At 37.6% G+C, this 16,859-nt stretch overlaps 1 protein-coding gene across 1 annotated transcript; it reads left to right on the top strand.

Annotated features, from left to right (window-relative positions):
- The first annotated feature begins 2,158 nt into the window (after nt 1-2,158).
- On the top strand, nt 2,159-16,341 carry LOC115567754 (carcinoembryonic antigen-related cell adhesion molecule 2-like). Its single transcript, XM_030394603.1, has 6 exons — nt 2,159-2,186; nt 2,498-2,578; nt 4,089-4,139; nt 4,917-5,228; nt 14,484-14,699; nt 16,271-16,341. The coding sequence occupies exons 3-6, from the start codon at nt 4,094-4,096 to the stop codon at nt 16,339-16,341; spliced, it is 645 nt and encodes a 214-aa protein (XP_030250463.1). The 5' UTR covers nt 2,159-2,186; nt 2,498-2,578; nt 4,089-4,093.
- Nucleotides 16,342-16,859: the final 518 nt, after the last annotated feature.

Here is a 16,859-nt window from a genome sequence, read left to right as displayed (position 1 = left end):
TTTAAGTAAGTCAAACCTCAAGTGCTCTCAAGTCTTAATCAAATAGCTCTAGAGCAGGACTGCAGAAAAGGTTGTTGCACTTTTTTTGTTTTGTAGTTACTTGTGGGGTTTTCAATTATGTGATTTGTATGGTAGGCTATATGTCACTAGACTAGACTAGTTATATCATCCTGTGTGTCACTTTCTACCTCTTCCTTTCGGAATCTACTGGCACCTCACAATTCGATTCGATTTCGATTCAGAGGTCAACGATTCGATTCTAAACCGATTATTGATGCATCTCGATGCCACAGTTTTTTTTGTGTACATTTCCATGTATGATTTAAAAATAATAACAATTAAATCTGAGTTTACTACTCAGAGTTTGCCAATCACTTCCTACTTCTGTGATCCTTAAAAAAAATCAACAGATTAATTACCTTCTCTAATATTTTATTAAAGAAAAGGCTTTTCTTTGTCACAAATAGATGTGACTTTCCATGAACACAGAATCCTCCTGTTAAAGGCACTGTAGCCTATATAAAAATAAAAAACACTTTCAATGCAATAATCAATGTAGCTTGCATTTCAACACATTATGGACCTATGTATCAGCTCTCATACTAACACATGGCTGCTTACCTACCCGCTTTCATCAAAGTGTCCAAAACTTCTCTTTTAGTTTCACTGTAGAGTGTTGGTATGGCTCTGTCAGTGTAGTAACACAGAGATGGTATTTTGTATCTTGGCTCTAGAGTGAACACCATCATCTGAACACCCATGTTCTCCACAACTGAATACGGTCTTAAATCCAATATAATAAAACTTGCAATGAATTTGGTAATCCGCTTCACTCTCTCAGAGTTCGGTTGAAGCAGTGCCACCACCTGCTCGATCGTTCTTTGGCTGGCATCTGCAACAGGTCGCTGCTTCTCTTCCAATTCTGGGTGGATACGCAAGGTGGTTTCTCAAATTAGTTGTGTTGACGATGTATTTAATTTGAGTTCCACACACCTTACAAACTGTGTAGGTCTTGTCATTTCTCCCCTCGACTCGATGGAACTCAAAATTCTGCCATACAGTAGCTTGCAAAGAAGTCGGTGCCGGTCTTATAGGCTTGGTGCTAGCCATTCCACCAGCTGATTATTAACTTATCTGCATCGAGACATAATTATTCCTGAAAGAATCGCGATGCATCGAATAATCGATTTCCCGCCCTTCTCTTGGATGTTGCAATTTACCCAAAGTGAAGTTGTAGCAGATTTTATAAAGATCATTCCAACTAAATGTGGCAGATTTATTTTAATTTCATGGGACAGTAATGGCTGCAAAGGCAAAACTCTAAAACTATATGACCCTAACCCATAAAACAGTAAATTAAGCCTTGCACTTCTACAATTTAACATTGTCAGATTTATCCATTTCTCACCACCTCTTCGTTTTTTTTCACCCATCCAAGGTAAAACATCAGGCTGTTCGGCTGGTTGCATTGCTGGAATAGTAATTGCGTGTTTGGCTGTCTGTGCAGCAGCTGGTGGTGGAGGGTACTACCTCTATACCAGAAAGTAAGTGGAAAATAGCTTTAAGGTGTAACCCAGGAGCCTTTTTCTAATTTTCAAGAATCAATCAGTAAAGTGGTTATTGTAAGAGCTCGGTAATATCTGTTTTGGAACCAAGAACACAATCAGAGACTCGGCAGGCAAAGTTAAAAGTTTATTTTAAGTCCAAAGTATATTGTGAGGAAAGAGCGCAGATAGAGGTGAGAGAAAATGTGAAACCAGAACCAGGTTGATCTGTGACAACAAAACTTTGCTAGTGTTGCAGTCTATATGTAGTCCTAAGCCTGGTTTGAAAAGCCTTCACAGTCATACCAGCCAGACTTTTCCCTTTTTTAAAAATCATGTATTAATAGGTGACTGTCTTTAGATTACGACAGCCTTAACGCCAACCTTTCTCTAGCATGATACATTACATTAGGCAAAATGTACAATAAACAGTAAAAGTTGCATCGGGAATAAGCACACATAAACTCAAATGTCTTTCAATGACAGTAAGTTTTGAATATGTTAAAACTACTATGGGCCAACAATTGCTATTCTCAGTATAGAATATCATTCCTCAAACAACTCTATATTTAACTCCCTTGTTTCCTTTTATGTCTTGCAGGTGATCAGAAAATGAAAACATCTTGACCTGCAACAAGAAAAGTCAGTCATATCAGTGTATCTGGATGTGTTATTTTTAGACACCCAGAAATATTCATGTGCTTGAAGCTGCATCCATTGACGGCCATGAGGCAAAAATCATAATGCTTCAACAGACTTTACAATCTGCACAATGTACAAAGCCTCTTGTGCCTCAGTCCTTGATTTACTAGTAAACAAAGAGGTGGGATGCAACAGATGTCACACTGACAGAACAGGCAATCAAAATCACAGAACATACAGATTACAATGAAAGAATTTCAGATTATAGATTCAGATTTAGATCAGATTATAAGGTATTTTTACTGATCAAGGAGGAAATGAGCAGCTGGAGGTGTCGCCAAGTGGGTACCTGCACTACACAAGCTCCCCTCCCCACAAAGAAGATTAGCAAGGTATATATACCAATTTTGATGACCAGTGAAGTGAATTATAATCCATGAAGGGCACCCAAAACTGTGACAATCCAGAGCCAACATCTGCATGAGGCATCAGCCAGGCTAAAGGGATGCTCCTGGGCCACTGATGGTCCAGGAGAAAGGAGCCTGAGAAAAAAAAGAGAGGAGAAGAAGGATAAAACTAGAAAGAGAGAAATAAAGACACACAGCTTGGCAGCTTGAGGGAAAAAAAAAGACAAATGATAGAAGTTAGAGAAATACAGTTTTTATACAGAGTCTAAAAAACTCTGGATAACCTGAAGCATAATGATTGGTATTTTTGAGAGAAATTGAGAGATAACATTTCAACTTTGGATCTGGATGACAATTTAGAGTTTTACGTTTACTGTATTACAAATATAAAATGTATTTATTTGAAAATAAGTCCACTTGCCTTCATTGCACATGAACAGCTGAGTAAAAAGAAACATTTCTTGTTCTGCTTTTTATAAATAGTGATGAACATGTATTCAGTTATGTTGTTTCATATTTGAAGCATTGAAATGACATTTATTGATATAAATATCTTTGTGTACTTTTCTTATTTTTTTTACAGTGTATATCTAATCTTACTTTTGCTGAACTCTTATGTTCCAACCTCAGTATTGAAAAATGGAAATGATAAGACAATGAGATAAGACATTATGCAAAAAAGATGCACATAATAATAATGTTGTCTATGTCATGTGGTTCTGACAGCAATTGAATATGTAAATGTTGTTTAAATATAATATCCTAAAACCGTATGTACAAATGTATCCTATCGTTCTTTACGTGAATTCATGCTTTTTTTGTTCATATTTACTTGCACAAAACAATAAATTCAGCAATAATGACACATCAATGGTTACTGTGGTGACAACTGCTACTCAAAGCCACTAGAGAGACTTTTGTAACTTGCAAGATTGTTTTTTTCCAATCACAAAAGAAAAATACAACATCTCAATCACCTCCATCTTGTCCTACTCTATGCAGCAAAATGCCTGAATAATGAGATAAATCCTTCAAGCAGAGCACCTTGTATGCCAAACACTGCAGTATGCTTCCCTCTGGTGGTCTGTACGTGATCTACTCAGCAGGATATCTTCCTGTTTTTTCAACATCCCAATGAAACTGTAGTGTAGGTAATGAGAAACACTTCAAGACGCAAGGGGATGAAAGTTTGCCTGATAAATATGGCTGGAAATACCTGCGATCAGTTTTCAAGTCTTCTCCCGATACAATATACAGAGCAAATTCACAGTAAATTAATGTTGAATGTTTCACTGTTCAGTACCGGCACTATTAATCATTTTCAATCTTGTTGATCACTGATCAGAGGTATGTTGATGGGTAAGTCCCTATCGCACAGTCCTTCCCTGTACTACCATCATACATTGTATTCTGCATCCATTATGCAGAAACCTAGAAATGGGACAGTGAAGTAGTGTAATACTTTTCTCTCTTCTCATACTCGATGATACTGCAGATGAAATGGAAAAAGCTGTGATACACTTCATCATCCTGGGAGTCATCTCAGGTGAGCTTCCATCACTTGATACAGCAGACAAATCTTTATTCACTTATTTCTGTAAATGTTACCATCAACAGTTGTTGTGTAACAGCATCAACATTAATATATTTATATATCACTGGACTCTCAGAAATCTCTGTAATATGTGACTGTTGTGTTTGATGAATTACTGAGTTTTACTACTGTCATAATCATTTAAATTACAGAGGAGTCATATAGAAGCACAGCTAGTACCTGCACTGTACCGTACACACAGACATTATGACAGAAATATCAGTGACAGAACTGAATTACTTTTTTTCAGCACAACAGAAAATGAAGGGTCTTCCTCTCTCTGTTAGAGGAGATTTAGTTGTCTGTTGTTGTGATCTACATTTTCTTTTGGTGAGATGAAACTAGTTTTCATCATGTGATGGACTGATGAGGATCCTTGGCAGCTTTATTTTTGACAAACTGAACAAGTCATTTCAGTCAATTAGCAAGTTGACACTCAACTTAGCTTTATTCAGAGGTTTTGTGTGTTTGTGGTTGTGATTAAAGATATTGTTCCAGTGAATCATTTTGCAAAATACTCAAATTATTAGAGTTGTTCTCAGACCTCTTAGATCTTGTTTTATTGTTTTAACATTCTGATTGTTTTATTGTTTTTAAATTGTTTTTTATGTTCTAATGTTTTACATTCTATTTCTTATTTATGTACAGCACTTTGTCCCAGCTGTGGCTGTTTAAAGTGCTTTATAAATAAAGTTGAGTTGAGTTGAGACCTGTCACTGTGTGTTCCAGGTTTAACCAAAGGAGCTGGTGTGTTGCCAGATGGTCCTCTGAATGCAGCATTGGGAGGGACAGTGATGTTCACCACAACACTGACTCCATCAGAACAACCCTTTTCATTTGTGGAATGGCGATTTGGTGAAAAAGTTATAATCGCTACAAATACTACTGCTGCAGGCTATGAAGGCAGGGTCACCCTCTTTAATTCTACGGGATCTCTGGAGCTCAGGAATCTGGTTCTGAGAGACAGTGGAGAATACAGTGTTTTCATTGTACCACAGGGAGGATCAATACTGGAAGGAACCACCAGACTGGAAGTTTATGGTGAGCAGATGTTTCACTTGTATTTCTTCGTGGAATGGAGATCATATAGAGCAATAGAGAGATAGGCGTAGAACTGCGTATGGATGTGTCCATACCAACCTCAAACGATGGCCGAAATGTCTACACCATCAATAAGGAAAAAAATTGCGCCTCATGAGGCACACAAAGGGTTAAATCCCTACCCACTTCGGCACCCCCTCTCAAATACGTCTTTGAGACAGCAGGTCAGTTGTTTTTTGATTGGCTTAGCCCCTGGTAGGCTGTCAAAGTTGTTTCACGTGCAGGCTTTGTGACAAGAGGAGGCCGACACTGTTGTCTTGCAACACTTGTCTGAGGATGTCGGGCAAGAAAAGAAAGGTGGAAGTCATTAGAAGCTATTTCACCAAACAAAATAAATTTTTTTTTTTTTTTTTTTTTAATTAATAAACAAAGTTCTTATAGAAAGCTAACTACTTAGCTGTGTACCCTGTGTAGCTGTTAGTGATATGCAATTGCCATTTCTTTTGTGTCAACAAATTATATTCAACATGAGTTTATTCACATTATCATAATACGGAGGTTTGGAAGACATGCAATTCAGCTGCAATTCTTAAAAAGCATTAAAGCAATAAAACACTGGTTTATTATTAGGCTATTTATTGGAGGCCAGTGCAAACTACAAATACAGGCCACACATCTAAAAATGTGACAAAACAAAGAAATGACTACTGTGACAGCAAAGTCACAGTGAACTCAATATCTGGAAGAAGTTTAAGATTTGTGGCGACATAAACAGCCGACACAGACAGCTGTCAGATTAGATTATTCTTAACTCTCTCATTAACAAGCAGTGCTCTTAACAAGCACAAATTTGCGCTCTTCTGAAATATGACTCATATTTAAGTTATTGATATTTGAGTTATTGATCCGGGAAGTTCGAATCTATGAACATATTTCCAACTTTACCGAACTGCTTCTCTCTCTCTCTCTCTCTCCTCTGTGAGAGAGACCGGAGCCGCAGCGGACCGAGAAGCAGCTTTAGGCTCAACACACACACAACACCGTATTACAAGGAAATGCGTACGGTAGATAAGAAAACCGTCTTGTTTTTATACTGCCGTTTTTTTGACATCCCTTTGCACAACAGGAATTTATTTATTCATTAAAAAACACACAAAAAGGGCACTTTTTAATATGAGGCAAAAAGGGCAGGCTCAAGCACCCCTTGGGCCTTATGTGTGCACGTGCATGGCTCACAGCATCAATGTTTTATTTATCAGGTGACAGAGGAACCCCTCCCAGGTTATAGCTCATCTAGGGAAGATTCAGGGCTACAGGTTTATTTGACATGATGCTTTATTAAGTGTTTTACTGCATATGTTTGACTGCTTATGTACAGTAGGTAATGCATTGTACAAAGTTAATCAGTCAGGCTGGCATCATGTGTTATTTCATCAGGGTGCTGCAGCAATCGTTGTAGGCCTAGTTCAGGGAGAGACCAGGTGGAGTTACAGGTGAGAGCTCAACATAGGCTATAACACTGTAATGTGAAAAAAAAAGACTAAGGCACTCTGTGGTAGATCCTTGGAAATTGTATATAAATATGAGGAGCAGGCAGACAACGTGTTTCTGTATATTGGGATTGTCAGTAGTAGTTCAGATTTATTGATCCTTATAGGTTTTGTTTTGAGCAAATAACTTTCTATTTTGAGAGACCTTTCATTTGAGCAGCCTTTTTTTTTTTTTTGTCGTAGCCTGGTGGATTGATTTTGTGAACACCAAGTTATGCTCCTCAATGCTCCAAAGCCAGCATAGTGCCAATATGTGAGCAGTCTACATGCTTGTGTTGTGTTGTTAATCTACACTGTAAAAAAACTTCTGTAGAATTTACGGTAAAATACTGGCAGCTGTGGTTGCCAGAACTTTACCGTTGTAGGAGACACTACTTTGATAAAAAGGGATAATTAATTACTGGTAATTAATTAATCACTGGTAAACAACTATGCCTCACATGGGGAACCACGAATTTGTAGGACAGGTAGGTAGGCTATGCGGGCCTCCCATGGATGGCACAATCGATATAAATGTAGGGGACTATCACTGCTTATAATCAAGGTCATTAATCATTGGTGATTAATTTTACACTCGTAGAAGGGGCACCACCTCCATTGTTTGATTTACTAGAATAGGCTGGAGGGAACTATTCTAAACATCTAACTGTACAAGTTTGACTTGGATGGTTAGAGTATCAATTTAAAATCAATTTATTCAATCTCAATATTCTGAAGCAGTGAATTCTTTGCACGTATCCATCGATTCTCCACATCAAAATTAAGTTCCAGACAAACAAATGATCATATATGTTTATTGACTAAATAATTTTGGGGTAGCATAAATGACATGACAATTTTAGACGAACAACAGATAACGAAAAGGTAAAGAATGTAATAAGCAAAGTAATAAAGTTATGTGACCATCGGTAGATGGTAAAGTTAAAGGGTCGGGTTTTTATATATTAAATATTACGGGAGTAATCTTTTAATACTAACGAGACCCTAACCTCAGCTTTCTTAAGTTTATAAGATAGAAGTCAGAACTTTAGACAGAAGTCAGAACCTTAGACAGAAGTCAGAACTTTAGACAGGAGTCAGAACTTTAGACACCACTCATTCTCACGTGTGTGGATCCAACTGTATGAAGACGTTCAGCCTGTTTTGTCTGGGCGTCAGGAGGCACTGAAGCTTGGTCTCTTTGAGAGTTCTGGGTTGGACCACGGCACGGCGCGTCGGTCCAGTAGCCAGAGGGAAGGCCGGTACTCTGTTGAAGGACTCTTGGTCCGTAGGCCCAGCGGGGTTTCCGCCTTGGGAGCGCTGGGGGCAGAGTCGATCTCGGCTGGGAACAAAGTCCCTTTTGTGGAGACTCCTTGCACGGCTTCTGAGGCAGACGATGGACTGCAACGTTCTTCATCAGATGATCACAGTCTTGAAAAAGACTTTTCTTTGATGTTTCAAAGTGGTTCTTTAAGTTCTTTAAGTTCTGATCCTTTAACTAATTCAACTTCTTCTGGATCAGGCGGTGATACTTTAAAGTTATATTAAAATCAAATCAAAAATCAAAAAGAAAAGAATTTGTTCTATTAAAGACTTGGATAAAAGTACTTAAAGTACTTAAAGTAGTTATTCAATTCGCTTTCTTAGAGCTTGTTGCAAAAATAAAAGTAAAGATTACTTAAAAAATAAAAATAAGAATAAAAAGCAAAGAAGTGAAGAGAAGAGAAGAGAAGAGAAGAGAAGTCAGGAGGAGAAACAGGGGGGCAAGAGAGCCCGGAGGAGAAGACTCCAAGTCATGACCGAAGTCAGGACCCAAAAGGAGAGAGAGAGTGAGCCAAAGTCCTGACCGAAGTCAGGACCCGAAGGTGAGAGCAAAGCCTCAGCATGAGAGAAGACCAGAGAAGAGTAAGCGAAGAGAAGAGAGAAGAGCATCTTCTCTGTTTTTATGACCTTACAGCAGGCACACCGAGCAGGGGTGGGGCTGGCTGACAATGCTCCCTCTGTGTTGGGAGTTGTGACCCACAACACTTTAATTCAAATAAACTATATTGCCTTAATGTTTCGAAATCGTGTTTTAACTTCCCAAAAACTTTACCATCTTAAAAGTCGAATTTTTGTCTTCGTTAAAAGATGTAACATGAATATGATCCAAGAATTAAAGAATTAAAAACATGATTAAGTCATAAAACAATAGTATACAACATAAACCATAAAGCATACAATACACAGTAGGACCAAGGACTTATACATATTCCTTGTAGTTCTATCTTAAGAAAACATCAGACATTTAACTGGTAAATAACACAAGCATTACACACAAAGAGGATCATGATATGCAAGTCTGTGCCCATCGCAAAGGTGGGGGCTGGTTTCTTTCAAACCCCAAATTCATTAAGTAATAAACTTCATTTGGGCTCGACAATAACATGGAAAATATCTACTGTATGACTTTCTTGGCTATTTGGAAATCTGATAAAATTAAGAAGATGAAATTGTAGTTAATAGTTATTCAGAACATTTTGAAATGTGGATGAGTATAGGATTGGGATGCAGCAAAGATTGGAATGTCACAGACAGGGTCGTAAAACGCTTTGGCCTGTGAGGGGGGAGGACTGGGTCATCTTTACCCCAACCAACATCAACCCCCACTTCTTGTCATCTGATGTGGAGAGAGAGGACTCTATTGTGCTTAGTTGTTAAAATTAATAACATAAGTTCTCCGGTGATCTGTTTATAGCAAGAGAGCAACACATCGTCCTTTCTATAGGGAGAAGAGGCCTGGTGCTGGACATTGTTTGGCCTGAGGAATAAGGAGTTCATCTTCTTTGTGAGGGGGGAGAAGAAGCAAATATTCAGTCAAACAGGCTTTGTTTGTTAAATTAATCTTGTCTTGTGGTTGAGAGGTGAGAGGTCAGAGGATGGGGAAAGGAAGCAGCGCCTCGTAATGGAGACATAAGGGCTGGTGTTCCTACACCGTAGAAAATACGGTCACAATGTAACTGTAAATTTCACATTAGAGAACTGTTATTTGTTTACGGTAATTTGCTGTAAAAATAACAGTTATCATATAAACCTGTTTACGGTAAATTCTTTTAAAAATAACATATATACTGTAAACCTAATTACAGTCCATCAGTGAAAAAACACGGTAAAACTGTAAGATATATTACGGTATTTTATTGCAAAGTTCAGCTACGGTAAAATACTGGCAGCTGTGGTTGCCAGAATTTCACCGTAAAAAATATGGTACAACACACATGGAATTACAGTTTGTTGGCGTAGATTTTACAGTCAGCAAATGCAAATGGCAAATTATAAAGGAAATAACCAATTAAGCCCATTGTAAACCAAAGTACAGACTATAATTGATAAACTTTAAGAACATCTCTTTGCATATACACATTCTCTTTGAAAAACAGAACTTGTCTAGTATACTCACAAGGCAGTGTTGACATCTTCAAAAGACAGTGTGTGTCCATACATATGAAGGATAGTCCATGGTAGAAGAAATAAACGTCATGAAAAAAGGAGCCACTTGCCCTCCTGTTGATCAACACTAATGAGTCACTGAGTCCAGACTTGGCTGAAGAGGGCTCTTAACATGGACATGGTGTTCAAGAAACTGGAACTTAAAGCATTCAGCAGTCACCAGTTCTGCTTGAAGACTCATGTGTTGTCCATCTGGTGTCCACTGTAGACTGGCATGATCCTCTCTGCAGCCAGAAAAAAGAAACAAAGCAAAGGTTAGATTAAAGTAAAGCCTTAGCATGATGCCTACAGAGATAAATTCAGCCTTCTGCTGTTAAACTGAGCTCCAATGAGCTATACATAGAATGAAACCAGTACTCTGGAATATAGTTTTGCAGGTCATCAGGAGTATTTCATTTATTTTATTGTATTAGTGTGAAAAGTAGAAACAGTCACTTTTCAGGACTAAGTGATCATCACTATTTGTTTCACCCTTGTCGAATTGCAGCCTAAATCCTGAATCCTGTCCATAATACTGATTTTTTTTTTTCTACTGTATGTTTGTATGAAGCTGTTGGCACCGTTCACTTGAGGGAGATCGATTGAGTGTAGTTTGAGTGCTTGCATCTACTCATTTGCTACACTGACATGAACCATAGCTTACCTCTAATTACCTTGACAAGACTGGTGTTTGAGTCATTGGGTCCAGACTTGACTGAAGACAGGTGGGACAGAGTCTCATACAGACATGTTACAATGTTAAGGAAACTGGAACTTTGGGCAGGTGTTGTCATCATTCCTGCTTGAAAATTTACCAGCAGTCTTCAATCAGGTGTTTACTGTGGACTGGCATGAATCTCACTGCAACCAAACAAAGAAAGACAAAATAGAAAACATTGTTAATGATAATAATGATAATTATTATTATATAGCACTTACACTGTTGCAAAGTGCTTCCCGCAACAACAACAACAAAAAACAAAACATTAATTAAAGAAGTTGGAACAGAAAAAAAATTAAATGGTGAATGAAGAGTAGGTTTAAAAAATCTCATAAAAAGGCCATCCTATAAATATGATTTCAGGAGGCGTTAAAACAGTTAACAGATTTAGCAGATCTAATAGATTGAGAGAGACTGAGGGAGAAACTGTGGAGAGTGACTACAGCTGAAAACACACAATCCTTTGGATTTGACATCGAATCAGTGATTTTGATTTTTTTAAGGATAGTTCCGAGGATTTACCCTTAAGGAACTCCAGATAACAGGGTAGTAGACATATATGGGAGACATAATTATTGATGTGGCCATGTAAGTATTTGACAGGTATGAAGAAACAAAAACATTTAATGGCAGCACCAGTTCAGAAGCCAATCTATTTAAATGTACTCACTGAAGATGAGTGCTGATAACGATGACGACGAATCAGAGTACTGGCCATACCGCATTCCTGCAAAGTTGATTGCCTTACATTATCCAGCTGCACCGTGCTGTGGAGAAGGTGAAATTATTTGTTAAAAAATTGTATGGCTAAGGTGTTAAAGGGATCATTCTCACTTGTTATGTTATCTTTGAATTCGCCTAGATCAAGTGTCAATAAATGTTTCCTTCGTAATACATCCAAGTCTCCTTGTATCATCTTTTATTAAGAGTAAACCAGTTTCTCCATTATCAAAGTCTTAACCGACTTGCTACAGAAGTTACAGCTAAACATTTTTCTAGCATTAGCAACATTAGCTGTAGCTAACGTTAGCGACTTCTCAGAGCCCTTAAGTCACTCTTTTATTCGGCAAAAAGAAGATAGTGACATGTCCAGCAACTTTTAAGATATAGCTACCTGAACTCCTCTGCTTTAAAGTCAACGAATAAGAGCTAATGTGGCTCTGCGGCTAGCTAACGTTAATCAGACAGTCTCAATGAGCTGTGAATGTGCTTACCTGAAGAAGAGACTCTGCTCCTGTGGGCGCGAAGAAATGGCGGTGACCTGAAATTTCAAGCTTCCGTTAATTCGCGGTCCTCTCTCTCTCTCTCTCTCTCTCTTCTCTGTCTGTCTTGTCTGTCTGTATCTATCTATCTATCTATCTATCTATCTAGCTGTGTGTCTGTCTCTCTGTCACAACAACAAACACTGCTCCTGTGGGCGCGAAGCAATGGCGGTGAACTGAAATTCAAAATTTCTAGCTTCCGTTAACTCAGCGGTCATCTCTCTCTCTCTCTCTCTCTCTCTCTCTCTCTCTCTCTCTTTCTCTCTCTCTCTCTGTCGTTCTCTGTGTCTCTCTCCTCAATTCAATAAAGCTTTATTGACACGAACAACTACAAACACAACAACGTTTTCATTGTCATGTTTTACATAAAATAAAAAAAGGACATGTACAAGAATAAAATAAAAATAGAAATTGTGTTTTCACTGTACAAAAGAAAGATATAAAATAAAATATACTATTATTTTATGGAAGCCCATTTCCGCCACTTGACAAAAATTATGAGATACTTTGACTTAGTATCTCATAATTATGACTTAGCTATCTCATAATTTTGACTTAGTATCTCATAATTTGGCGGAAATGGACTTCCATATTATTCAAAAAGGATGTGTTAACAATGTTGCAATAAAACTCTATATGATAAACTCTAACGATTGTTGTAGGCCTATGTTTTCCTGTGGGACAATAAAGTTAATCTTATTCTAATTCACTGTGTTTTGACAATAATACAACATTTATAGTTTTCTATTGCATTAAGTGCTTTGTGTCGGCCCGAACAATGCCCCTTAACTATGATATAATTAGCACATACCACGGCCTGTCATGATGTATTGCTTAAATATACCATACTTTTTAACATTCTACTTTCTATACAAATGATGGTATGATTTAATGGTTGTGTACCGTAAATTTAAACGTAAACATCAGCAAAATCTGTAATTCAGACAGAATGATACCGTCAATTTTAGGGTAATTACACGCTTGTGACATTACGGTATTTTACTGTGAATTTAGCAAACTTTTTATAACATTCACAGTAAATTCCATATTTTCTACTTAGTAAGGCCGTAAAATTTAAGTTATTTACTGTTTCTTGATTTACGGTAATTCTTTGTGTAAATACATTTCTTTAATGTATTTACTACAGTGATATACAATTTTTTATTTTATGGTATTTTACTGTTGCTATTGACAGTTTTTTACCGTAATTTCTACAGATATTTTTTACAGTGTATGTATAATGCAAAGTTTAATGCAGTGGTTTGCGCTATAATGTAATGTAATGCACTATGACTGAAGTAAATTTCAGAGATAGTTATTACACATAACGTCATTAGTGTCATTACACCGCCTTACAACGTATACAATTTTTCTCCCCTGGCGGCGGCACATGGCGGTGGTGTCCCCACCAATGTCACAATCAAACCTACACCCTTCAATAGAGACAATACAATTTTCAGTCAAAGTACGAACAACTCTGGTTATTTGAAATGACTTTTTTTTAAAACTTTTGTTTTGGTCCGTGCGCCTGTCTTTGGTTTGAAGCGGTGGAACACAGTCAGGAAGAGGTGTTGTAACATAACAACGGAGTTTTCTGTGCTCTAGTCAAATTGAAGCGTCATCTTAATCACATCTGATGAATGTTGTGGCATTGGGGATGTTTGGTGGACAACAGCGGAAAGGCAATAATTGATCATATTAGGTGTCCAAGTGAGATGCATTTCAAAATCCAAAACATCTCAGCCAAAACATAATTCATCCCCAGCTAAATAGATTCTGAAAGTAAGTGTTTATCTTTCCTCTCCGGTGGAAAGCGCAGCGCTTTTCCATCTCTGGCTACAACCAGCACCACTGATGCATCAGGTCAGACATGTGCTTTATTGACACACAAACTGAGCCATGTAGATTGCTGAGTTAACGGTTATATAAAAGTGTAACTGTTAAAATAACTCTTAAAATATACTATGCATAAATAACTTTATTTATTTGCTCAGTCAACCCTGGGTTACTTTTGTTTCTGTTTTCATATTTGTCACACAACATCCATCATGGGTCTTCTAATCGTCGCTTGTCAAGAGTCAGTTTTTCGAGAATCGATCCATTTTCTTCACGGTCATAAAGTGTGTGAACTGTGACACTATGTCCCATGTACCACTGCCGTTTTAAAATGTACTATGAATATATATACTATATTCATTTACTCAGTCAACTCAGAGTTACTTTTGTTCCTGTTTTCATATTTTTCACACAACATCTATGATCTTTTGCCCAACAGAGAGAATATCAGGTGCTGCTGCTGTTACATCATCAACAAACCTGCCAATTGAGGGGAACTCTGTCAACTTAACCTGTGATGCTGCAGCTGGCTCCAACTTTACCAGACTGTGGAGGAAGGATGACTCAGATCTGATCCTGACTGACAACATGGCACTTTATGAGGAGAACAGAGTTTTGGCCTTTAAAAGTCTGAATAAAACAGACAGTGGAAAATATTCTTGTGAAATCAGCAACGATAGAGCTCAGTACATCATGATTGTTAACTGTAAGTAACTGTAGAGTTTATATTTACTGGTCAAAATTATGTGTGCTGTAACATTGTTCTGCTGAAATGATTTGTTCAGCACAAAATTTTACATTTTTTAATCTCCTATTGAACAAGCTTCACATTCTTTATTATGTGTGCTGCTGTAAAAACGTAAAATGTTTCTTTCAGATGGACCGGAAAATGTTCAAATTAAAGGCCCAAGCAAGATCAATTTTTAGCAGAACTTAACATTAATCTGCTCTGCTCAGTCTGAATCATCTGCTAGTTACACCTGGACACTGAATGGGACAGAGATACACAATTCTTCTGTGTTCATTAAAGTCTTCACTGAACTTTCTGACAGTGGCAGCTACACCTGTCAAGCCATGAACAATATAACTGAGAGAACATCATCAGCGATGCATCAAGTGACTGTAACAGGTACCAAATAGTTGTTTGTGGCTGCTATACATCTTCAGAAATGTTGATTGTAGATTTTGTTGATACCAGATGTTGATTTTAACCCACAGTATTATACTTCTAAAGAGTGGCAGGCTTCGTAAAGATTTTTCCGACAGACCCATTCCACCAGCAGATATGATATTTTAAGCCAGTCAACATTGGCTTGAAATTCAATACTCTGTGTAATTGCCATTAAAGATATCATATGTAGGAATCCTGCATTAATACTGGATATCTAAAAATGAAGAGACCTTTATTACCGTATATACAGTATTTTGTTAAGCTGTGTTCTTACATTGTCATGTTTCCAACAATGTTCAAACCTACAGAAGTCCACTTTTTTTTTTTTACACACATTTACACACAAATGGTGTGCTCTGTTTGGTCGCTGCGTCAGCGTTTTACGCTTTTCCATCTCTGGCTACAACCAGCACCACTGATGCATCAGGTCAGACATGTGCTTTATTGACACACAAACTGAGCCATGTAGACTGCTGAGTTAACAGTTGTTTAAAAGGGTAACTGTTAAAATCACTCTTAAAATATACTATGCATAAATAACTTTATTTATTTGCTCAGTCAACCCTGGGTTACTTTTGTTTCTGTTTTCATATTTGTCACACAACATCCATCGTGGGTCTTCTAATCGTCACCTGTCAAGAGTCAGTTTTTCGAGAATTGATCCATTTTCTTCACGGCCATAAAGTGTGTGAACTGTGACACTATGTCACATGTACCACTGCCGTTTTAAAATGTACAATGAATATGTATACTATCTTCATTTACTCAGTCAACTCAGAGTTACTTTTGTTCCTGTTTTCATATTTTTCACACAACATATATGGTCTTTTGCCCAACAGAGAGAATATCAGGTGCTGCTGCTGTTACATCATCAACAAACCTGCCGATTGAGGGGAACTCTGTCAACTTAACCTGTGATGCTGCAGCTGGCTCCAACTTTACCAGACTGTGGAGGAAGGATGACTCAGATCTGATCCTGACTGACAACATGGCACTTTATGAGGAGAACAGAGTTTTGGCCTTTAAAAGTCTGTCTAAAATAGACAGTGGAAAATATTCTTGTGAAATCAGCAACCCTGTCGGCAAAGATAAAGCTCAGTACATCATGATTGTTAACTGTAAGTAACTGTATAGTTTATATTTACTGCTCAAAATGATGTGTGCCATAACAATGTTTTGCTGAAATGATTTGTTCAGCACAAAATTTTACATTTTTTAATCTCCTATTGAACTAGCTTCACATTCTTTATTATGTGTGCTGCTGTAAAAACGTAAAATGTTTCTTTCAGATGGACCGGAAATGTTCAAATTAAAGGCCCAAGCAAGATCAGTTTTGAGCAGAACTTAACATTAATCTGCTCTGCTGAGTCTGAACCATCTGCTACTTACACCTGGACACTGAATGGGACAGAGATACACAATTCTTCTGTGTTCACTAAAGTCTTCACTGAACTTTCTGACAGTGGCAGTGTTGGGCCTCACCTTACACAAGGCCCGGTTAAGGTGTGTTTAACAACAATAAAAGGGGGATTTAGGTTAAATTTGGCTATCAATAATAATTAATGATTATTTGGGATAATTATTAATTATGATAAATAATATGATCCAATTTGCATTAGATCACCTCGGGGCACCACCCTTGAA

Source organism: Sparus aurata, chromosome 17 (assembly GCF_900880675.1).
Source record: "Sparus aurata chromosome 17, fSpaAur1.1, whole genome shotgun sequence".
NCBI lineage: Eukaryota > Metazoa > Chordata > Actinopteri > Spariformes > Sparidae > Sparus > Sparus aurata.
The sequence above is the reverse complement of the archived record's forward strand: the minus strand, read 5'-3'. Positions and strand labels throughout refer to the sequence as shown.

Coding starts and splice junctions, on each gene's coding strand:
- LOC115567754 (XM_030394603.1), top strand. CDS start 4,094: ATGGAAAAAGCTGTGATACACTTCATCATCCTGGGAGTCATCTCAG. Junction 5,229..14,483: donor CACCAGACTGGAAGTTTATG/GTGAGCAGATGT, acceptor TTTGCCCAACAG/AGAGAATATCAGGTGCTGCT. Junction 14,700..16,270: donor TAAAACAGACAGTGGAAAAT/ATTCTTGTGAAA, acceptor ACAGTGGAAAAT/ATTCTTGTGAAATCAGCAAC.